General features: G+C 38.1%; 1 protein-coding gene across 2 annotated transcripts in view; it reads right to left on the reverse strand.

The window, feature by feature from the left end:
- The window catches only part of mib1 (MIB E3 ubiquitin protein ligase 1), a 140,018-nt gene that overhangs the window by 85,772 nt on the left and 29,527 nt on the right, over window positions 1–24,719 (reverse strand). For both annotated transcript variants that reach the window (XM_048595680.1, XM_048595679.1), the window contains exons 4-10: window positions 14,162–14,266; window positions 12,156–12,222; window positions 10,682–10,886; window positions 10,372–10,555; window positions 9,326–9,470; window positions 7,613–7,746; window positions 4,351–4,458 (exon numbers count right to left, since the gene is read on the reverse strand). In XM_048595680.1, coding sequence (XP_048451637.1) covers window positions 4,351–4,458; window positions 7,613–7,746; window positions 9,326–9,470; window positions 10,372–10,555; window positions 10,682–10,886; window positions 12,156–12,222; window positions 14,162–14,266 — 948 coding nt within the window. The remainder of the gene's footprint in view (window positions 1–4,350; window positions 4,459–7,612; window positions 7,747–9,325; window positions 9,471–10,371; window positions 10,556–10,681; window positions 10,887–12,155; window positions 12,223–14,161; window positions 14,267–24,719) is intronic.

A 24,719-nucleotide genomic window follows, 5' to 3' on the forward strand; every position in this document is an offset into this window, starting at 1 on the left:
TCAGATCTAGCTTATGAAGCCCTCTCGGAGAAACAGAAAAAAATTAGGGACAGGATCAGGATATTTAGCTCTTCAAGCTTGCTCTGCCATTCGACACGATTATGGCTGACCATCCAACTCAGTACCCTGGCCCCACTTAATCCTCATACCCTTTGATCCCTTTAGCCCTAAGAACTATAACTCCTTCTTCCTTAACTGCTAACTATGGCAGAGAATTCCATGGGCTCACAACTCTCTGGGCAAAATATTTCTGCTCACCTTAGTCCTAAATGGCCTACACCACTTACGACTGTGAACTCTGGTTCTGAACTCCCAGTCATCGCGACATCCAGCCTGCGTTTACCCTGTCTTGTCCTATTAGGATTTTACAGGTTTCTATGAGATTCCCCCTTCATTCTTCTAAACTCCACTGAATATCAGCCTAACCAATTCAGTCTCCCTTTGTATGTCAGTCCTTCCTTCCCAGAAACTTTAGTTGCACTCCCTCCATAGCGAAAACATACATTCTCAAGTACAGAGACCAAAGTTGGACGCAATACTCCAAGTCTGGTCTCACCAAGGCCATGTACAATTGCAGCAAGACCTCCATGACCCTGTACATGAATCCGCTCACTAATGAAGGCTAACACACCATTTGCTTTCTTTATCGCCCACTACCTAGGCATACTGACTTTCAGTGACTGGTGTACAAGGGCACTCAGATCTCATCACGTCTCCCGCTTTCCCAATCTATCACCGTAATCATGATCTTGTATAGATCAACAAGATCAACGTTCATTCTTTTAAAATTCCTCTAAGACTAAGGTTATTTTCCTCAATGTCTCCTCATTGGACAACATTGTCATCCCAGGAACAAATAAAAGAAAGCTGTGAATGTATGACATGCTCACTCTTAGACAAGTATATCCTTCCTGAGGTATCAAGACCAAATGCATACATAGTTCTGCAAGTCTGGTCTCACAAAAGCCCAGTATAATTGCAGCAAGATGTCTTTGCTCTTGTACTCCAAACTCCTTGCAATAAAGCATAACATATCATTTGCCTTTCTAATAGCTCACTGTAGCAGGATTTTAGCTTTATGTTTCTTGTACAAGACCATCCAAATCCATCTCAGCATCAACAGTTAATAGTTTTGCACAAGTTAAAAATAATCTTTTCTTTTTTTCGAGCCAACCGATGAACTTCACATTTTTTATATTTTACTCATTATCTATCTTCTTGCTTCTCACTTAACCCATTGACATTCTTTTTCAGACCGTGTGTCTCTTCGTAGCTTGACTTCACATTCAGTTTTACACATTCAACAAACTTGAATTCATTACACTCAGTCCTTTCACCCGAGTCATAAATATAACAGTTGAGGCTTTGGTACTAATCCCCGCAACACTATTTGTAACAGAGTGCCAACCTGAAAATTACACGTTTAATTCTACTATTTTCTGTCAACTGCCCTCTATACATGCTTATAGATGTCCCCAACCACATAGTGCTTGCCTTATGGCACTTTAACAATGTTTGCGACACATCAATTTATCCCTTTATCCGCACTGCTAATAAATCTTGCAAGCACAATTTACCATTGGTAAAACCATGTTGATTCTGCCTAATCATATGATTTCCTAAGCACCATGTTATAACTTCCTTAGTAACTGAGGCAAAGATTGCAAAACAGAATGCAACGATATTAAATATCCTTTAAAAGGCCATCAATTTTTTGAAATCAGAAAGAACTGCAGATAATTCAGCAAAGCTTGTAGAAATAACCAGGTAATTAAAACCCATTACCAACTGCTTAAGATAAATTGGGGCAGCAAATTTAGCAGGGAGATTAAATGACAGTGATATATTGAATGCATGCATGAATGCTTTCTGAATCAATATGCATCAAGAGATGCAATATCTGAATTGGTTTTGTGTAACAAACAGAAACAAAACCAGTTTTCAACACGAATTAGAAGAAACTTTAGGGCAGAGTGATAGATTAGCTTTAATGTTAAAGCAGAGAAAGGAAAATGAAGAAAATAGAAAAATAGTTAACTGATTAGGAAAAAATGCAACCTACAGAAGAAAATAACTTAACCAACACAAATTGGAGAAGACAGTTAATGCTGCAGCAACAGTGGGAAATATAAAGTGAAACTGTACATTGTAAAATAACTGGCAAGTTGGGAGATGGCGAATGTAGGCTTACAAAGCGGAAGAATATGGCCGCATTACAAGGCAGTTACTTGGTTAATGATACCTAGAATGAGACAGGAAGGGAATGAGCATACAAACACAGAAACCCACCCCATAAACAGTGGTTACCACAGATCAGAGGCTAGGAATACAGTGGCAAGTCACTCATCTCCTGACTCCCCAGAGCTTATCCATCATCAATTAGGCACAAGTCAGGAATGTGATAGAAGACTCCCTACTTGCCTGGACGACTGCAGCTGCAACAACACTCAAGAAGCTTGATGCCATCCAGCACAAAGCAGCCCACATGACTGGCACAACATCCACTCTCTCCACCACCGATACTCAGTACACACTGCTGATACTATCTACAAGATGCCCTGCAGAAATTCACCAATGATGCTCGGACAGCACCTTCTAAACCCACTACCACTCCCATCTACAAAGGCAGGATATGGAAACACCACCGCGTGCAAGTCCCCATCAAGCCACTCACCATCCTAATCTGGAAACATATCGCTATTCCTTCACTGTCACTGGGTCAAAAATCATAGAATTCCCTCTAATGGCATTGTGGGTCAAACCACAGCAGGAGGACTGCAGTCCTTCAAGAAGGCAGCTGTTCTCAGGGACAATTGGGAACAGGCAATAAATCCTGTCCAGCATCAATTGCCAAACAATCAGCACTCTCCTCTCTATTACCAAATATAGCTTGGCCTACCACCTTCTTGGTTCAAAAACATATTGCTCAAGTATTTCATTGGAAAAAAAGTCCATTCTTGCTACACTGCTGAATTAATATATTCTGCCACTTCATTTCTGTTACTGAAAGACATGCAGTAAATCACCATTACTATTTTAAATCCCCTCATTGCTCAATTCTAAAGAGTTTCCACTGAGCATCTTCCCTAACCTACATCCTTGATTATTACATTACCTTAAATCAATAAAGGTTACTGCTCCATCTCTTCCTATTTCTCTATGCTTTCAAAAGACCATGGCTTGGATTTTGGAATAAGAATAAAGAGTTTCATCATTTACTATTCCTAGAGTAGAAAGAAATCAGGAAGTTAACTCTGATATACCTTATACCCCCACAAGCTTTGCTGCATCAGTACCTTGCTGAGAGACTTGATGTTAAAATAAATACAAAATTGCCAAGTTCCCTTCCATATAGACACAACAGAAAATGTTATAGATTACTCATACATGCAAGAATTAATTTTAAACACCCACATAAATCTTAACTACAACCAAACAACCTTCCTGGGAACAAAAATTAGCTTTACTGAGTGTCGAACTCCAATACTTCAGATTTTAGTTATTAAAGGTTTTTCTCTTTAACAATGAACGTCTTGACTTACTTTTTGTCTCATTCTCTTCATCCCATCTTTCACCCCATTCTGTTTTCTGCTGACTTTTGTGCACCCTAGTTTAGGATTCCACAAGTCTTATTGAGAATTCTTCAATCTAATTAGCTAAGGAGGTCAGCCAACTGTTCCTTGCCTTTTACAAGATCCCTGAACCCCTGCAGAGTACCCTCCATTGTTTCAGATACACATTGACCATAAAGTGCCACTCAATAGTCCACACATATTCTGTGGGAATATGTAAATATAACGAACAGCGAGCATTATTCAGTGCTGACCGCAAAATCCAGACCACTATGACCTGGAATATTCAACTTCAAATCATGGTCATCAGATTGCAGCCATGTTTCAACAATGGCCATGTCATATCATCTAATCCGTATTGAGCTTCAAAGCCATTTAGTTTACATTTACTTTTATACTGCATTCCATACATTAACATTTAGTTCTTATAACTTATACAATACTGTATAAAACTCTTAATCAGGCAAGAGGCCTTAACCGAGGGGCTGCCAATATCAATAACAAGAGTTATTTCTTAAATTTAGTCAAAAATGCAATTTCTTAAATGCTGCAATGCTGTTATTCCAATGTGCTGTTATTCCAATGTCAATAATAACGAAGAGACATATACAAATAACATTTTAAAGTATTTTACAAAAATAGTGGTAAATAAACAATGCCTTCTAACAACTAAAACATTAACAGAAGTGTAAATTACCATCAAAACAGGTTTGATAAAGTGAGGCTGGGAGCCATTTTATATAAATGTCAACAATTAAAAGCATTTCAAGATGCCCACCTCAGCTTCTAAGTCAACACTGTGCTTGAGAAGTAACTTCAAAACATCCACATGTCCATTCTGGCTGGCTGCCTGCATTGCAGTGTGTCCTGCGCATTGACCATTCACCTGCAACAGAAACAACTGATAGTCATCACTTAAGTTCATAAATACTATTCTATCCCAACTCAAATATAAAATTGCAAACTTGGAATATGCTAGAATATAACATTACTACATGGAAAATTAAGTTTGATTTGTAATAAATTGAGAAATAATAACACCCTTCATTGCATTTTTTGGTCTTACATTTGGTCACTATAAATTCATTAAATTTGCTTTGGAAGAAGCAGTTGAAAACAGTTCCCATGATTACTTTTGATGGACAATAACTGATAAATCCAAATACAGCAAATGGTTTTTCAGCCAATGAAACAAATGACGAGTTTCATTTTGTCTAATTTTGCTTAGACGTTACATTAGCAGCACAGAGGGTTAATATTTGTTTTTCTTCTAATAGTGCCATCGAATCTTGGAACATTGCTGAAAGGTGAGAAGTTGCTTCAATGTCTTGACCAAAGGACAACACCCCAAACCATGCACTGTCAGGTGCAGGTGTGAAGTCAAACCATAGTAAAAAGAGAATGAAACATAAATTCAAGAGGAGAGAGCACTGCAAACTGATCCAAGCTGGCATCAACAGAAAAGGCTTCAATGCCAAGAGCAATTAATAAACCTAATAAAAACTGAACACTGAAGACAAAGATCTTATTTTCTACGAAAATTCACAAACCCATCGCCTGAAAATCAGAATATCGTAAAAGACAGGGGCAGGATAATGCCCAATGAGCCTGTTCCAGCATTCAGCAAGATCTTGATTGATCTGATTGCGGTCTTAACTCCACTTTTTTGCCTGTCCCCTATTTTCCTCAATTCCCTGGTAGGTCAGAAATTGGCCCAACTCAAACTTGACGATCTTCAATTAGCCAACCTCCACTATTCCCTGGGGAAGAGAATTCCAAAAACTTACAACCCCAGCTCCTCTTCACCTTCCTCTTAAGTAGTCTCCCTTAGTTTCCTCCTCAAGGTGAAACCCGCTCTTCAGTATTTATATTGCATTGTCAGTCCCCCTGACAATTTTCATGTTTTTCAATAAGATTCTATGTATCAGGTTTCTTACAGTTCAAAGCAAGCCCGTCAAAAAAATCACCTGTGTAAAAGTTGACATCTTAAATTTGACTCAAGAAATGGTCTCCAAAATTTGATTTTTACAAACATATTAATTATATTATTTTCAGAGTCCTTCAAAGTGTGTGTAATCGTCATATTTTTACCACCCAAAACAAAATCAGATTACGTTAATTATCAGTTTCACATAATATCACGTTATCGCTGGCTTTGTTTTTACTTAAATTAAAATGATGGTATACAATGGTAGGTAAACTCTTTCATCTACAACCAGTTGGGACTTAATGAAACTAGTCATGCCTTTGAATATTCACAGTCATGATGAATTTCGTCACATGCTACTACTAGCCATTGCCTAATAACTCATTGTACTGGGAACTTGAGAGACAGCCATGCTACTTAAGGATCTACTTTTTAAATAAATACAGATTCAATGCAGATCCAGTTAAAACAAAGCAGCTCCTACACAAGTTCTGTACATTAGCTATATATGTGAACTGGTTTAGCTATCTAAAACAAGTTGATAGAAATTTCACAAGTTAGACAAAAGTATGCACAAGCAATCTAAAACGAAGGAAACATCAAAACATATGAGGAAATTGAGACAGAGGGACATAATCATAATTAATGCCATTTGCTACACCGGTCATCAGATGAGATTGTTTTCTGCAGTCTTATTCCATTCCATACTATACATAGAATGAACATGGGATCCACTGTCAACAGCACCCAAAAGCCAAAAGGTCCCGATGGAAAACTGGTCTAGTAGTATATGCCATGCTGAAAAGTCATGACTTTAAAGCAGAATAGGGCAATATTATTTTACATCTTATACTAAATTATATCTGACAGAAACAGAGGAAACTGACATTAGCACCGAAATATAAAATGTACTTTTTTTTGCCAGTAATATCCTTCACCTTGAGTACAACAGTAAAAAATCCATAATTCTAAAACAAAATTACAAATTCTTAGCTTGAAACAGATGTTATTGCTACTCGTCACATTCTTCTACAACTCAGCCAAAGCCAATCAAGACACTTGATTTTGTACATCAATGATGTAACAAGAAAAATAAGCATTTCATTCTTTGAAATTTCAAGGAAATTTGCTTCAACAAATGCAGTACTGTTAATTCAAAGATTATCAATTTCATTAGCAAAAAATTTAGCAAGACTGTAGAATTAGACCCATTTCCTAATATAAAAATACAAACTCAATATCCTAATCATGTTTTGTTGAAGCTGGCGACAGTGAGGGACAGCATTTGTTATTACTAAAGTGCTAATAAAATAACTTGCTCAAATTGCAATAAGAATGAAGAAAGCAGATCAAACTAAATTTAGGTAATGCTGAGACAAAATAAATCTAACAATATGTTAGATTTTGTAATTCAACATCCACGTCCTCCCTTTAAACAGAGTTATGTTATTACATATCGGTCTTAAAATTATAACAGAAAACAATAACATGAAAAGCAATGCATGATCTTGGAAGCACAACATATCCCATTTCTTTTCCTAGCTGTACAAAAGTCAAATGTGTTCTGTTACCTTGCTCAGATAATCATGTTAAAGGACAGTTTGCACATCATTCACCCTGGTAGATCAAAGACCACAGGGAGAAGCAATGATCCAGTGGTATTATCACTGTATTGTTAATTCAGAGATCCAGGTAATGTTCTGGGGACCCGGGTCCGAATCCTGCCACAGCAGATGATGGAATTTGAATTCAATAAAATCTGGAATTAGGAGTCTACATTATCGATTAATCAGGAAAAGCCTATGTAATGTCGTTCTGAGAAGGAAACTGTGATTCTTACTTGGTCTGGACTACACATAACTCCAGACACACAATGTGGTTGACTCTTAACTGCCATTTGGGAAGGGCAATAAATGCTGACCTAGGCAACAATGCCCTGATCTCGTGAACGAATTTTCAAAAACAATTACATTTTGCAAAGTGTCAGGCAAAGATTTAAAATCCCATGGCAATTTTTTGGACATTCTTGGACTTTTTTACTTCCTTGTTCCAATTACTACAAAAGTAATCGGTTAATACAATGGCACTGTGGAACGAAATGCATAAGACTCACATCAACATCAGGTCGTGCCATTATTTCTTCCACTTTCGCAACATCACCATTGGCTGCAGCTTTAACCAGTTCTTCATTAATGTCTCCAGATTCTTGTGTTTCGAATAGCTTTTTCAACAACTGAGACAAACGCTCTAGTAACACAAAATATTGTGAACAGAACACAATGATTTACAATGTACACCTTCCAAACCAACAAAATGAAAAATGCATTTTGTTAATTTTTTTAGAAGAACTTGTTCACTACTCCATTATATTGCTCAACAGTTGCGAGGCAAAGTTTCAAAAAAGGACAAAAACGTACCATCAAGACAGAGAATGAATTCAATGTTAACTAAGGACCTAGGCCAGGGCATTGGCTACTTGTGGCCCATTAAGGACCCACGCTCCTCCAAATCTTGATTGCTCAAACTCATTTTGATGGTTTTAATATATTATTTGTCAGGGACTTTTTATACAAAAAAAAAGTCTTGTGCTAAAAAAGTGACAGTTAACTTGATGTAAAAAGCTTTCAAAAAGTTGTTCAAATAGGACTTTTGCATGATTATCTTCATTTGAATAACAGCAATTAAGATCTTTCAATTTTCACCAAACTTTTAAAAAAAGTGGTTCACCATTCGGCTTGATAACTACTCGCCTAGACTAATAAGAAATTATGATGGCCAAAGACAATTATAGGACAGGAAGTAAAATCATAACAAAGTAGTATCATCCTACTACAGTCCCAGAAATCAGGAAGCAAAAGGTAGAAAGCAGTACGTGAAGCTTTTCAGAAGGTGAGCTTAGCACTAACTATTAGAGATAAATTATGACTTCTTGATCACCGTTCACGATCACTGTAACGGTGGCTGAAAAGGAACTAATTACTTTGTTTACTTAAAAAAAAAAGAACTCAAATCAATTTCTAGTGAAAGCTCAGTTTCTATTGCCTAGGATGTGACTGCTTCAATGGTTTTGTTCTTAAAAAAACACTGCAAACCTGCAACACAAGTTGAACACTGGTTTTAGAAATGACTTCATTCGTATTACAAGGGGGTCTTCTTACCTTAAATATTATTCAGGGGACCAATAATTTTGGAATTCAACTTGTGCATTTTCCCAATAGCATCCACACCTAAATGCAGCTGTTTTAATATCCATGATTAGTACCTTGCTTAATCTTTGCTTCCAACAAGTTCCTCTCACTCATCCTCTGTTTGGCTGTTGGTTGTTTAACATGTTCTGACTCTTGATCACTAATAATAGTTTCATATCATTCTCAACAGCCGATCCCACCTGTTAGCTCTCTCTCAGTCGGTCTACTTCATACAGGTCTCAGCCTCTTTGTGTTAGTTATTTTTGTTTTGTTGTCCCACTATTTTCTCTTTACACCCAAGGCCTGCACTTCACGTCCTGAGGACTATATCTCACTTTATTCACTGAGTACAGAGGAAGAGGTTGTTAGTGGGCTGGCGACATTGAGGGGCAGAGTGAAATGTTGAGTACGCAAAAGGCACAAGAACATTCAAAAGGGATAAAGTGAAATTATCAGTGGTGTAATAGTAAATAGGAATTTTCAGTGTAATACTCAAAAGTCATGAGAATTGTGCCAAAATAATATGGACAAAAATATATTGCCCTTTCAGTACAGTGAGCAACACCAACATCTAGCATAATTGGTGGTATGCAATAGAAAAACAAAAACAGAAACATTTTCCAGAGGCTGATATGTACCACCAGATGCATTGCACACTGCAGATCCAGCTGATGCCACTTTAGTAACAGCTGCAGGGTTGTACGTCCATGAAGTCCCACAAACCTCAACTTTCAAATCACTGTCAGAGTAAATCTGCTGAACACGCCCAACTTTCCCCAAAGTCTGCATTAAAAACAAAAACACTTCACATTAGACAATATGCTAGTATGGTCAGGTATTAGGGGGTTGAGGAATGATTCACTACTTTCAAAATTGTTCTTAATTTGCATCCATAACCAGTAGCAGGTAAATTTCAAAGATTCCTGGTCAGAGTGATACATTTTTGATTCTCTCATCCAAGCTTTCCAATCATGTGACAAGAATTTAAAGCTACCATTCGTTTAAGCTGCTTTAAGGTCTACATCTAAATCGTTATTTTGGTGCTGCATATCTTCCAGAAGATTTAAAACATATGTGAGGAACATGCTGGAAACCAGAAACAGAGGGAGATAAAAATACTGGAAACACTTAGCAGGGTCTGGTGTCATCCATGGAAAAAAAGAGACAGAGTTAACTTTTAAGTTTGATGAAATTTCATCTTAAATGAAAACTTACAGATTTAACCGTTTTTAAATCTCTCATTTCTTCCAGGTCTGATGACAGAAAAACTCTTGTAATATGTTGATAGCTTTAAAAAGCTCAACTGAAATTTAACGTTCGCACATCTGTCAGAACATACCAAAGTGAAGTTCTGGCAAATAGCAAATTCAGTTCTGATTTCAAATAGCTAAACAAAGGTAGAAGACAAAGGCAAAAACTGCAAGGAACTAAAAAAAAATCATTTGAGGAGCTGACAGAATTTACTACTATTTTAAAGGATCCCAAATTCAGTGTCAAACAGTGATAGCCTGCTCCTCAAAAGGAATCTCTTTCCTTGTCAGCCAGATTCAGGTTAGTTCCCCATCTCTGGGTTTACATCCCCGAGTTTAGCATGTATAAACAAACAAAAATTGCTCCACAGATATTAAAATTCCAGTGCAAATGCACTTTTAAAACATAGCTATAAAAATTAATATCTACATACAGGGAGCATTGCTTCAGCCCATTCTCCATGACCTCGTTGAAGAAGTTTGATTCTCTCCAAGTCGTAACAGATTTGAACCAGATCACCAACATTAAACTGTGAAGATCCACCTTCTGCTCCCTGAACGGCATCCCCGCTTCTAACCACATTAGCCTTTGTAAGTACTGCAGGATTGAAAGTCCACCTACAGGTACAAAAAAATCTTTCAGACATTTCACTTCAAAAACTGAAATTCTATAAGCTGTAAATAATTAACTTTGTCATGCTTCAGCACTATGCAGTTTTCTTTTCTGATCTTTTTCTTACATACCTGTTGCCACTTGGATACTGTACTACGATGTCATGATCTTCATCAATGCCACAGACTGTGCCAGTGGTTGTTAATGTCTCAAACATACCATCAGTCCAACCACCATGCCCATGTTGTAATGACTGAACAATCTCTAGATCCAGATCAATATTTACAAGATCACCAATCTGTAAACCACCAGGGTTGCGACTTCCATTTTGTTCACCTAATATCATTTGTTGTAAAGAGAAAAATGAAATGGTTAGCGTATTAAAAATCATAAAAGTCTTGAAGTAAAACTCAGACTTGTAATGTCTGATGGAAAAGTTTTAACAATAAAGCCTGCAGTGCTACCACCTGGTGGTTACAATTAATGAGGTAGTTTCATTCCAACAAGTATTATTGTAATAGCGGTAGGAAATTCATGACAAAACAAGTTTTAAAAGTTACATAGAAATCAATATATTTTCTAAAATTGAAAGCTGCCCAAACTTCAAAGTTCATATGGAAATACTACATTGATTACGTTACAACAGGGAGAGCAAACCAAACCGAATCAACTTCCCTGTCAATGGATTTGCACTGAAGTGAAATTAAAACATTCAATGACCCTAAAAATTGCTCATTTGTCCCTAACTGGGCTTGACAAATGACAGGTCTTTGCCACCAAGTTTATAACAAATAAAAATAAACAATTTATTATTATAATGTATCTTAGCAGAACACAGATAAATAACAAGGCCATCTAATTAATATCTATAATCTAAATCCAATTTTCTGAGTATAAACCACATGTTCAGCGCCAACCGACAGAATTAAATGAATAACCAAAAACAAGGAAATAAAAGTAAGGGTAATGTCAGTCCAATAATGGTTTCAGCAATGAATATCAGGCCTTCATGAAATCATTTGATGATGAGTTGTATTACATGCATAAGGACTATATATCTTGCTTGAATTCCGAGGTCATCGTTCAGTGCAAATAGCTTCCGTAGACCACCACTGATTTTTACTTTTTCAGTTGTGAGAAATAACTTTCAAAAAATTGATAAATTGAATGACTGAAGACAGGAAAATCATAAAAAAGCTTGCCAGTCCAGCAGCTTCCAAAGCAAAACTTCCTGCCACCTGAAACATGGTCAGCACCAATTCACTTTTTGTTTTCTCTTTCTTTTCCAACATTGTCTATAATTGCTGGCCTCCCTTGATTGTCCATTTCAACATCCAACCAGCTGCCAATCCCTGAGGATAACAATGTCTTGCGGCCCTTAGAGCAGTAATTAATCAGCATTATCTATTCAGCCCATATCATAACATCAAACAAGGAGGAACTATGGGAAGTCTGAAAGGGAACATTAAAAGTAGCCTTCACAAATGATGAAAGGATGTGTGAAGCGATCACAGAAACTCAGCTGCATATCAGCTAATAATGGTGGATACCACATTCATCTAATTTGCATTTTGAGTACTTAAAAATGATTGTGACTTTACGTACCCAGCACAGGACAATGATCTCGGTAAAAAGAACCTCCTTTTGCATCCTGGACACATTTCAAATCAGACTGGTGAGAAGGGGGAAAAGGATCAGATTAATGCACTTAAACAACATGCACCTCACACTGACACAAACGGAAGTCGATATTGAAGGATTCACTTTCACATTCCAGTTAACAATGAGTAGAACTTTCAAGATGTTTCGGGAATGTCATCCAGCATGACATAAAAAAAGGGAGGCAATGACCTAGTACTATTTTCGCTCGACTATTAATGTAGAAACTCAGCTCATGTTCTGGGGACCTGGGTTCAAATCTCACCAAGACAGAATCTTGAATTAAGGGTCTAATAATGACCATTATTGATTGTCAGAAAAATCCATTTCGTTCACTAATGTGCTTTACGGGAGGAAATTTGCTGTCTTCACCTGTTCTGGCCTACATGGGACTCCAGACTCACAGCAATGTACTTAATTTGCAGTGATGCCCGCATACCACCATGAGTGAATAAAAAATAATGACTAAGTACAATGAAATATAAAGACTGCAGATCCAAACACTGCTCAGAGCTGATTTAGCTAATCTCAAATCCTCAGACAAGACGGTCTCCACGTTCAGACTGCAGGGTCCCCAATTTGACCAATCATCAGAAAATTACATAGACAATATCAACATGGGCATAAATTCACAAATCAATTCTACCACCAGCCCTCTTAAATGCATCAATCTACCGCAAAATATAAATAATAAAAGCTGTCAGTTCTTCATTTTTTTTAAAATTGCTGGACAAGGAAAAAACTCAAAGAATAAAGAGCCCTGAAGTGAGCTAAATGAAACAGAATGGGTAAATTTTGATAGCATGTGCAATTAACACTTTAAACCAGAGCTAAAATTATGTACATAGCATGTTACATTCCTTACCTCTTGCAAAAAGAGTACAAGTTCAGATTTGTGAAGAAATGGGCTGAATGAATGGGAGTATTAACTTGCTTAAGAGCTTGCCAATCGAGCCTGTGCTATACTCGGCTTTAAACTCGCAATGCTTTTGTTCTTTTGGTGAAAAGAAAAGATGTTTTGCTTTTGTTCTGTTCTCAAGTAAATACAATTTAGATTAATGATTCACTTTACTCCACATTGAGATCACTAACCACAGAACATTACAAAGGGTCACCAGACCCGAAACGTTAACTCAGTTTTTTCCTTCACAGATGCTTCTTTCTGTTTTTATTACAAAATTTATACTGGGCTGGATTTTGCAGTCAGTGGTGAACTGGCAGCGTTCACCACTTACTTTCCAGAAAGCTGCCTCGCAACTTTAGAAGTGTTCCAATACATCTGTGTTTCAACAAGGGTTTTGTGGCATCTGTGAGCACAGCAAGAACAGCTCAATCAAACAAAGGAATGTTCACTGAAACAGGTAGCTTTTCTTTTATTCTGCATTTCCATGTTTAAATACATATGTGCACATTCCAAATGTGCCCATTAATAATTATAAGTTTCCATTACAATGGTGAGCACTGTTCAGCCCACTATGGTGCCTACCATAAATCCAGCCACTGCATTTTACAACGCACAGGTGTTTTGAAGTATGTTTCATATCATTTCCCCAGTTATGATTCACTTTGTAACACAACAGACTCTGAAGGGCCCTCAATTTTTCCATTAAATGTTTAGATTTTATTTGTGGTTCCCATAATGCAATGTTTTGGTTGTATTTCAAACAACATTGTTTCATTAATTGTAAAAAGGCAATTGAATACATGGTAGTAAACTGAAGTCACAAGGTCAAGTGTGTTTGGTGTGCGGAAAAGGGCTCAAATATGCAAAAACTGGAACATTTTACTCTAAATTACAATCAGTGATTTGGAAAAATTCAGATCATATTGGTGATTTCGGCTTTGATCAACATGCATGACCACTTTCATCAACATAGCTCCTTTCTAATTTTCAAATCACAATCAACACACCTATCTAGATGTTGCATCATTATTCTGATGATACTACTTACCATGCCTTCAAATCCCACTCTGTATAGGTTCTTGGCTCCATTGTCCCACAAAACATATGCTGCACTGTGAGGACTAGACGCACTCCAATCTTGGATTTCAGTCACCTAGAAAATAAGCAAGATTCACATTACCAGACTAAATTAAAAACAAGCAGCATTTCAATATATAAATCAGAGGAAGGGTACAGGCAACATTAGGCTCTACTACAGAGAAGACGTGAAAGATGTGGTACGCTGGAGAACTTCAACGTGCAAGGAAAATCTCCTACCAGTGATGAAAGTCATGATACACAAGTGGGTGGGACAGGAGAGCAGCAATCACTATGGAAAGGCATTTGCTGCATTAGATAAACAAAGGTGGAAGAATATTTATGCCTTTTTCTCACAATGGAAACTTTAGGCCAAAATAGACAGGATCATTTATTTCCAACTGTGTCATTAGTAGAGCAGTACATAGTAATCAAAAGGCGGTTTCCTCGTATGTTTGGCCTGATGCCATAAGGCTTCATAGAGTCCAACTCAAGTCTGCTACTGTCATTTATCGTAGCTAGTCCAATGTGAGGTGGTAGGTATGGTTTCCCTCCTTTCTTCAGACTTTGTTCGCAGCTTGATACAACCGAGTGTCTTGGTCAGTCATTGCAGTGGACAGTTCAGGTAAGGAAAGAAGATTTATTTCCCCAAAAGGACATGACTAAACTCAATGAGTTTTTATGACAATCCAAAATGGTTTCATTATCATCATTAGTTGTGTGATGAGATACTTACAATTTCATTTATAATGTTATGATCCAGTTAGGAACTATCAACATTTAAAGCAAAGCCTAAACAACTTGTTTTAACCAAAGAACTATGCCACAAGGTTTTAAAACAAACAAGACCATCAACATGGTTTGCACTATTTATGATATGCACTGATGTTTACTTCTTACTTCCCACAAGAATTCTTTTATAAAACACTTCAATCTCTTAAAGCTATTTACTTCTGTGGGTAAACCCCAAGGGCCACAGACAACGAGAATTCTCCTCAGCTCAGCTCTTCTCAAAGGTAAAACTCTCATTTACTACCTCTTGACTGTGGATGCTTCAAATCCTTGTGTCAGCAATCTTCCAGCTTTTGATTCCTCACCAAAATTTCAAAATCTCCTATTAATGGGTAAATTCAGCAAAAATCACCATGGAAAGGTACTTACCACATTCGTGAGACAATTCATTCTAGTGAACCTTCTCTGAATGGCTTCAAATGAAATATCTTTCCTTAAATAAGGAATAAAATTGCTCAGTACTCCAGATGTGGCCTCACCAGCACTTGTACAGTTGTACTAAGACTCCCTTTCTCTCATACTGGAACCCCCTTGAAATAAGGGCCACCATTCCAACAGCCTTTCTGATTCCAAATGCACGTGTGCTAGCTTTCTGTTCGTTGTGTACAGGTACCCCAAGTCCCTTTGTGAAGCAGCTTTCTGCAATTTGTCTCCATTGAAATACTACTATTCTTTTGTCCTCACTTCAAAGATGAACAACATCACATTTGCCCATTACTTAACATTTCAATATCTCCCTGTAAACTATTTACATTCCTCTCACAACCTGCCTTTCCACCAATTTTTATGTCATCTACAAATTTGGCTACAGGACATTCACTTCTTTCTTTCAAGAGAATATATATTGTTAAACAGTTGCAGTCCCAGGACTGATCTCCGTGGAACCCCGCTGGTTACAACCTAAAAGAGAACAACTGCACCTCCCAGTCGCGAACCATTTCAACTCCCCCTCCCATTCCTCAGACGACATGTCCATCCTGGGCCTCCTGCAGTGCCACAACGATGCCACCCGAAGGTTGCAGGAACAGCAACTCATATTCCGCTTGGGAACCCTGCAGCCCAATGGTATCAATGTGGATTTCACAAGTTTCAAAATCTCCCCTCCCCCCACCGCATCCCAAAACCAGTCCAGCTCGTCCCTGCCTCCCTAACCTGTTCTTCCTCCCACCTATCCCCTCCTCCCACCTCAAGCCGCACCTCCATCTCCTACCGACCAACCTCATCCCGCCCCCTTGACCTGTCCGTCCTCCCTGGACTGACCTATCCCCTTCCTAACTCCCTACCTACACTCACCTTTACTGGCTCCATCCCCGCCTCTTCGACCTGTTTGTTTCCTCTCCACCTATCCTCTCCTCTATCCCTCTTCTATCCGCCTCCCACTCTCTCCCTATTTATTTCAAAACCCCCTTCCCCTTCCCCTTTTCTGATGAAGGGTCGAGGCCCGAAACGTCAGCCTCTCTGCTCCTATGATGCTGCTTGGCCTGCTGTGTTCATCCAGCCCTGCACCTTGTTGTCCCCTTCTTCCCACTTGTTGTTTCCTGCCGATTAGTCAATTCTCTTTCCTCGCCAATGTACCACCTCTTATCACGGCCTCTTATCTTAGGACTTAATTTTTTGTGAGGTACCTTGTTGAATATCTACTGGTTCCTCTCTATCCACTCCGATTGAGGCTCCCTCGAAAAACTCTTGATAAATTACGCAGACGTGATTTCCCTTTCATGAAGCCAAGCTGACTTTGCTTGATTAGATTGGAATTTTACAAATGCACTGCTATACCTTCCTTAGTTATTAATTCCAATGAAAAATTAATCGGCCTACAGTTACCCACATTTTGCCTCCCTCCCTTTTTGATCGGGGTGTCACACTAGCACTTTTCAATTCTCTAGATGCTCTACTTCTCCAGAATCCAAGGATTTTTGGAAAATTGCAAACAACGCATTTACTATCTCTGCAGCAACTTCTTTTAGGCTCCGAGGACGCAAGCCAGGACTTACCTGTCTTTAGCCCCGTGAGTTTGTCTAAGGGTATTAATATACTTTTCTTTCTTTATTCATTCACGGGATGTGGGCGTCCCTGGCCAGGCAGCATTTACTGCCCATCCCTAATTGCCCACAGAGAAGGTAAGAGTCAACCACATTGCTGTGGGTCTGGAGTTACATGTAGGCCAGACCAGGTAAGGATGGCAACTTCCTTCCCTAAAGGACATTAGTGAACCAGATGGGTTTTCCCCCGACGATTAGCAATGGATTTATGATCATCATTACTCTTAATTCCAGATATTTACTGAATTCAAATTCTACCATCTGCCATGGCAGGATTCAAACCCGGGTCCCCAGAACATTATCTAGGTCTCTGGATTAACAGTCCAGCAATAATACCATTAGGCCATCACCTCCATGTAAATTACTTCTCTAGTGATCGGATTGGACTTAATTTCTCCTCTGTATCCTTTAGTAATAGTCGGATGTTCAAAGTATCTTCCACTGGAAAGACCGGTGCAAAATACCTGTTTAACGTCTCGGCTATTTCCTTGTTCCCCATAATTATCTCCCCAGACCCATTTTCTAAGTAGGCTAAGGCACCTGCAGTTGTACGATTTTAACTTTTAATGTGTTATCTTGACTTAACTTGGCCTCAAACTTTTAAATGGAACAAACTCCAGCCTTTCCTTAATTTCAATGATCAAATTTTCTACAGTTAAGGCTTTAATTCCTAAAACCAAAAGTTATACTCAAAAACAAAAACTAGAAATGCTCAAACAGAACCAAAAAAACATACCATTATTTATTCTTGGGAATTATGGAAAATAAACAGCAGTATGAAAATGTTGGGCAGAAAAAAATGTCCATAGCTGAAGTATTTTTATTTGTGAAGTTGGAGAATCGTTATTTCTCCTGCTATAAGCCAAAATCTGAAGGTAGGCTTTGCACATATATTGGCCATTTGGTGTATACACATGTACAATCTATCAGTGTGGTTCTGTCCCCTTCCAACGAAGTTGTACATCTCCACAAATAGGTTTTAGCAAATACAGCCAAAGTATTCTGTTTCAAGTCATACTATTTACAAATATTTGGTCTAAACTGTCTGTAGCATGTGAAAATTAATACATCTGGTCTTGTGTGCTGTCAGGTGTAAAGAGTTTACTTGTGCATTATACTAACAGAAAGCCTCAATTTTATGCAGCTTTCTAGGTCTAATTATACTTTCTAATGGTACATTAGTTGTACTGAAGGAACAGTCATCAAACATTGCCTGGAAAGAGATTAAGCATGTACCACCTTGCTACTTGCATAAGTATTAACAGTCTGTTATTTACAACTGCAAATTTGCAACAATACTGTTTTGCTGCTGCTTGTAGCTACTGCTGCCAGGAGACCTGCTTTCATGGCATGTCAGACTCATCTGTCTTGATCAATTCTCACGCAGCCAACCATAGTTCATGTGCAACCACTTTGTGACATCTGTCATGCAATCACACCTGGGATGACTCCTCTTTCTGCTGCCTCCTACTTTGCCTTCCAGAAGAAATATCAACATTTTATTTTCTCGATATCTCTTTTTGCCCTTGCAATTTCAAGGACTTCTTCTTTCATCTTATAGTCTGTATGTGGAATGCCTGGCATACAGTTAAGCACCCATTTAAAGCCCTCTGCTTTCCTCTGTGGGTCTTTACTTACTCTCCATGTTTTTGATGCATACAGCAAAGTGAACTTTTTTTTTTCCTTTTAACAAGCTAGTCTTCTTGTGATCACATCTTTCATTTTCACAAAAGTAAACCAACATAACTCCATTCTTCTCTTATTGTCTACATCACATCTGCTATCTTCTGGTATCATTTGTCCTCAGTTGCCAAACTTATCTATTTGTTCCAGTGCAACACTATCAACTTCAATCTTCACTCTAGTTTCCTCCAACATATTCTTTTCAACTGTATTAGTTTTGTCCTCTCAGTTTTCATACTTAACCCATAGTTTAAGCATCCTACATTCTCCTTGATCTGCAATGTTCTGTATGGTGCCTTCTGAACCTGCAAGCAGCAATATTATGTTCTTACCTCCAAATTTTAGCCGTGGAAGAAGGTCCATTCTTTGAATATTTGTTCTGTGTACAGATTCAGTCATTTTGGAAATATACAGTATACTCCTCTTCACCTGAATGACATCTGATTGTACCTCATCAACCCTAACCTTATTGCTTCAGCAAATATACAAGAGAAAACAGATAAAATGGTTGCATTCCATGTCAACAAGATTGATCAAACGGTGTCAAAGTAAACCTGAATTAAAAACAAAGTACTGAACAGAAGGAAAGAGAAAAACAGAGTAAACTTTTTCTGGAAGATGAGATGCTGATCCTTGAGCTTGCATTAAGCTTCAGTGGAACATTGCAGCAGAGAGAGGTCAGAAACCCGAGATAAAGATAGTGAACTAAATGGGCAAAGCAACTAGAAGTTCAGGGAGACAGTTATGACTTAGCAGAGGTGTTGCACAAAGGGGTCAGCCAATTTACTTGTGGTCTTGCTAATTTGGAGGAGACTGCAATTTTGAGTTATGAATACAGTATGCCAAATGGATACAGGTAGAAGTAAAGCAATACTTTTTTTTTTTAAAATGGAAGGGGTATTGGGATCTTGCACAGTGAGAAGAGAGGTGGGAAAGGGCCAATGACACTTCTCCTGTAATTGCACTGAAGGCAACATTGGAAAGAGATGGGGTGTTGCAAAATGGAAAAGTATCACAGAAGGAATAGTTCCATTATAAAGCTGTCAGAACAAAGGAGGCGAAGAAATGTCTGATGATGGAAAGATTCCCTTTGTCCTCACTCGCCGTTCCATCAGCTTCCATATTCAAAAGGATTATCCGTCGCTATTTTTGCCACCCGAGCATGATGCAACCACCAAACATATCTTCCTTTTTTTCCAGCCTTCTGGACTCTGCCTCAACAAATTCACACCCTGATGTTGTCCCTCATTTTGCTTCTTTTATTTTCCCTTTTTGGTTTTGCACAGTTGTTCATTATTCTGCCATTCATACTCGCAGTGGACAAATGCTTAGTGTTAAATTCAAGATGGGAGAGTGCCCTGTCACTCTAAACCCACTCCTCCATGGGGCATAACATGAAAAAAAAAATGTTACCCTTGTCGTGATATGGCCAATTGCATGCCATCAACTAGACTTCTTTAAACAGCACAAGATTATCATTTCTTTATGAAATGAAATCCCGTTCAAATAAGATGCAGAATTAATTCACACAACTTGCTATATGAAAATATATATGTTTAGCTCTCTAAAGAATCAAAAAAAAAATCTTTAAATAAAAAGGTGAAAAACAGATATTTTCCCCACAGAAATTCACTAAAGAAACACTTCTGGCCAACAATAGTTATTCTTGAAAGCAAAAAGAATAAGAAATGAGGTGTGTCAATCTGGCATCCATGCATGTGGTCAACTCAATAATCATGCTTTGTTGTCTCTGGGGTCTTGGCAGACAAAGCTTGCTCAGGAATACAATATTGAGAAATTATTTTAGTCACTCTGACTCACTCAAAAGGAACAATCACATTTTAACCTGATCTCTTAGCAAAGGTATTTCAGAATCAGGAGACATGAACTAAGCAGATTGTTGTGTAAAAGGCTTACCTCAATTGAATATTCAAGCCTGCGAACACTGTTCAAATGCAACAACCACAAACCTAGAGAGTTTTCCACCCAGTGGGTTCAAGCAATCAAGAACAGGTATTATCTGGAACCATGTGGTTTCCAAGAAATGCCTTGTTTAATTAAGTTCCAATGATCTTATAACCATAGGATTCATTTTGCTATTCTAGTTCGTTTTCTAGTCAACGTGACATTGAGGATATTGAACCAAGGTGGGGAATTCAGTGATTATAATGCTGTTAAAAGTCAAGAAGAGATGATTAGATTTACTGTTTTGGAGATGGTCATTGACTGGTGCCAATGCTACCAAAAGCTTGGTGAAAGACATACATTATGAATGGTCATGTGAGGAAATCAACTGAAGGAAATGAAGTCATAAAGGGAAGGTATTCCAGAGCAAAGAATCTGTGCAAGTGAAGGTGTGTCCACCAATGCTGAAACAATTAAATCAAAGATACTCAAAAATTTAAGACATCTCAATAGATTGTGGGGCTGGAAGAGATTACAGAGATAGAGATGAGCAAGGATTTAAAAACAAGGATGAGAATTGTCAAATTAAGATATTCCTTGACCGAGAAGCAATGCATAATACAATGAGCACAAGGACAGTAGGAAAATGAGACTTGGTGCAAGTTGAAAGACAAACCACTAATGCTTTGGATGACTTCACCTTTATATAGAATTGAATCTTGAAGACCAGTCAAGCGTGCACTGAAATAGACAAAACAAAGGCATGAATGAGGGTTTCAGTAACAGGGGCAAAGTAAGATAATGTTACAGAGGTGGATTAGTTGGTTCAAATGATGGCACAAATATATAATTTGATATTCATCTCAGGATCAGATATGATCAAACTTACGAACAAAGTGTTTTAGTTTCAGTCTTGCCAGAAAGAATAGAGCTAATAACTATGAGAACAGAGTTTAGGCTGGGGAGCAAAGACAACAGCTCCAGCCTTGCCTGCTTAACAAGAAAATATTTCTGCATACCACGTACTGGATGCGAGCTCAGCAGTCTGATCAATTAGCAACAGTGGAAGAGCTGAGAGTGAGAATGGCAAGATAGAGCTGAGAGTTTTAACAGTGTGTCTTTGAAGAATACCAACAAGAAAAACATATCAAAGGGAAATATGACAGAGTCGCAGATCGATCTTTGGAGAATAGAGGTAACAATGTCTTTAACAACAGGAAGAGAATGCCATTCTACAAGTAAAACTGCATTTAACTTGGATGTGGAAGCTTTGAAATTATTTTGGTCAGACAAGTTAGCACCTGATGTCACCAAGCATCAACCTCTATCCCTCAATACTGTTAGTTTACACCACTACTTGCTTTTTATTATTTTCCTCATACCTCAATGTCTCAGTTTTGAAATCTAAGACCAAAACAATTTAGCTACCAGCTACACAATAAAAATACAGGAAGGATAGGGATTCTGGAAAAGAATGTTTCCCATGTCCTCGTCACAATCAGTCCCTCAAACACTACAAGCAATATGCCCGTAGAAGACCCCAACTCCAGTCAGACCTCTCATACTTTTTGGGGACATTAGAATGAACAAACTGAAGGATTTTAATTGGGACACAACTCTTCTCTTTCAACAACTCACCCCAAGAACAGGCAATTTCAGTTGCATTGCTCGATATTAATGCTACTTTGTCAGCTTGGGAATCATGGCTTCAAGGAAATGAGAACAGCTTTTCTCAGCATGTAGGTGTATCTTTTCCCAGTGGTCACAGTAGCTCCTTCAGCATCTAATCAGGCAATCTTGAGCCAAGCATTTGCATGAGCTGTTACACTTTTCTTGATTGATCATCTTTGTAATTCCATCCTTGCACTGCACTGTCACTGAAAATGGGACATCCTAGTTTGAAGATTCAGGGTGAAGTAAGGACACTCACTGCTGAAGTCAGCAGAAGCTGACCACAAATACCTAGAGATCAAAGTGGTAGTAATGTTGTCTCCCCCGCTGGCAGTTAGTCAAAAGGATACCTTGGCATCAACAGCATTGAATGTTAAAAAAGCATCTAAGCAACAAGATAAACAACTGTTAACACAGTAAACAAAGTTAAAAGCACATAATAATTAACCTTGATTTAAATTGTCAGGTAAAAATCTCCACTGACATCTATTGAAAAAAAATGGGATTCACACCACATTAGCTTCTCAAGGGCAAGAAGAATGTTCAACAGAATAACAGTGTTAGAGTAGTCAGTCTGTGGGGAAATGCTGTGGAACTCCTTATGGGAAGGGGAGGGGGGAGATCAAAAACTAACTGACAACAAGTTCTGGATTTTCACATTATTCTGCACATACAGCGGACTCCTAAAATTTAAAAAAACACACTGATAGTTTCACCATCATTGCCACAGTGAAATCACAGTCAACGGATTTTTAACTCTACAGTTCAGTTTTCAAACCTAAGTGTGTCGTTTAAAGTAACATTTAAAATACTGGGGAAATGGTTGGATAGGCTGGTCATGAATCTATTGAAGTTTAGAGCAATAAGAGTTCATATGACTGAAGTGTATTCAGAAGATCTGACAGGGTGGTTGGTGAAAGGATGTTTCCCTTGTCAAAAGACCAGACAAATATTAAGGGAAAGGTAGATATATTATTGATGGACAAGCATACAAAGTTTATCACAGCAAGCGGAAATTTGGAGTTGAGGCTGCAATCAGATCATCCACAATCTTAGTGAATAACAAAGTAGGCTCAAGGAATAGAATGACCTATTCTTGCTCCTAATTTTTATGTTTGTCCAACCAAAAGCTTGATTGGAAGAGCTAAGTTTTAAACAGCATCTTCAAAAGGAAGAAAGACTGGTAAGGCAGCCCTGGTCAGATTTAGCTTTGGGAAATTCATAAACTGCAAATTGGGTGCTGGAGAATGACAACTCCACAGAAGGAGGAGGAAAGCTGAAAAGACCCAAATGATTATCTTCAGGTCTAAGATCCAACAATTAAGCTAAAGATCTGAAACTGCTGGACAAACTCAGCTATTCTGGTACATTTGTGGAGTAAAGGCAGAGTTGACATTTCAAATCCAGTGTCACTACTTCACAACAATTGTGTAGAAGGGTCACTGAACTCGAAATGATTACTATGCTTTCTTTCCACAGACGCTGGCAGACCTGTTGAATTTCTCCAACAACTAAGTAGTTTGTTCAGGGACCTGTGAGATTATATACATTATAATTATAAACATTATAGTGGTCATTGAGTGACCAAATCCATTTTATTTGCATCATCATGGGAACTATAAGAGACTAAGTTTATTATCCCCAACATAACAATATCTGTTGTGGGCAAAGTACAAAACACCTACTGGCAAAAGGAAAATGATTTGCAATAAACATTGTGTGACAATCCTTGGTACTCCTGGATTAAAATGGAACTTGAGGACATTGTGGGACAACCTACAGCATGTGAACTGCAGCAGTTCAAGAAGGCAGCTCATCATCACCTTCTCAAGAACAGCTAAGAATGGGCAATAAAATGCTGGCCAGTCAGTGATGTCCATGTCCCATGACTAAACAATAAAACAGGTCAGAATAAAGATAAACTGCAAACATTTTATCAGGATACTGAAGCAAAACGTCTGCATTTTAAAAAAAGCTCCTTCAATAACACAGGTAATGTATCCAACTAAAACTGAACCAACATATCAGAAAAGTCCTGGATTTACAACTTGAGCAAAGCTAACGTAATTAATTTCAGTTAGTCAAAGAATTATAGTTGATTTAAGCATGGATACACACAGGAAATAATCAACTGGAGGAGGATCAGTTGTCTGATATGAATCAAATTCAGCAATTCATTCCATGAAATGCATTTCCACAGAAGTCCAATCAGAATAGGTTCAAGCTCTGCTGTGAAGCCACTGACATTTGAATGTCTTGCTGACAATTACTTTTGACTTTCACAGTTCAAGTATGTCCACTTGAGGGAGATACTAGAAGGTACCTGCATCTGTAGAAACAAATAAAGCAGTAGATACTTCAGGAAAAGCTTTCCACTGGGAGTAACTGTACATTACTATGCTTTGTGCAGCCATCCTTTAATTTGGAATGGATTTA

This window comes from Rhincodon typus, chromosome 4 (genome assembly GCF_021869965.1).
Source record: "Rhincodon typus isolate 14 chromosome 4, sRhiTyp1.1, whole genome shotgun sequence".
NCBI lineage: Eukaryota > Metazoa > Chordata > Chondrichthyes > Orectolobiformes > Rhincodontidae > Rhincodon > Rhincodon typus.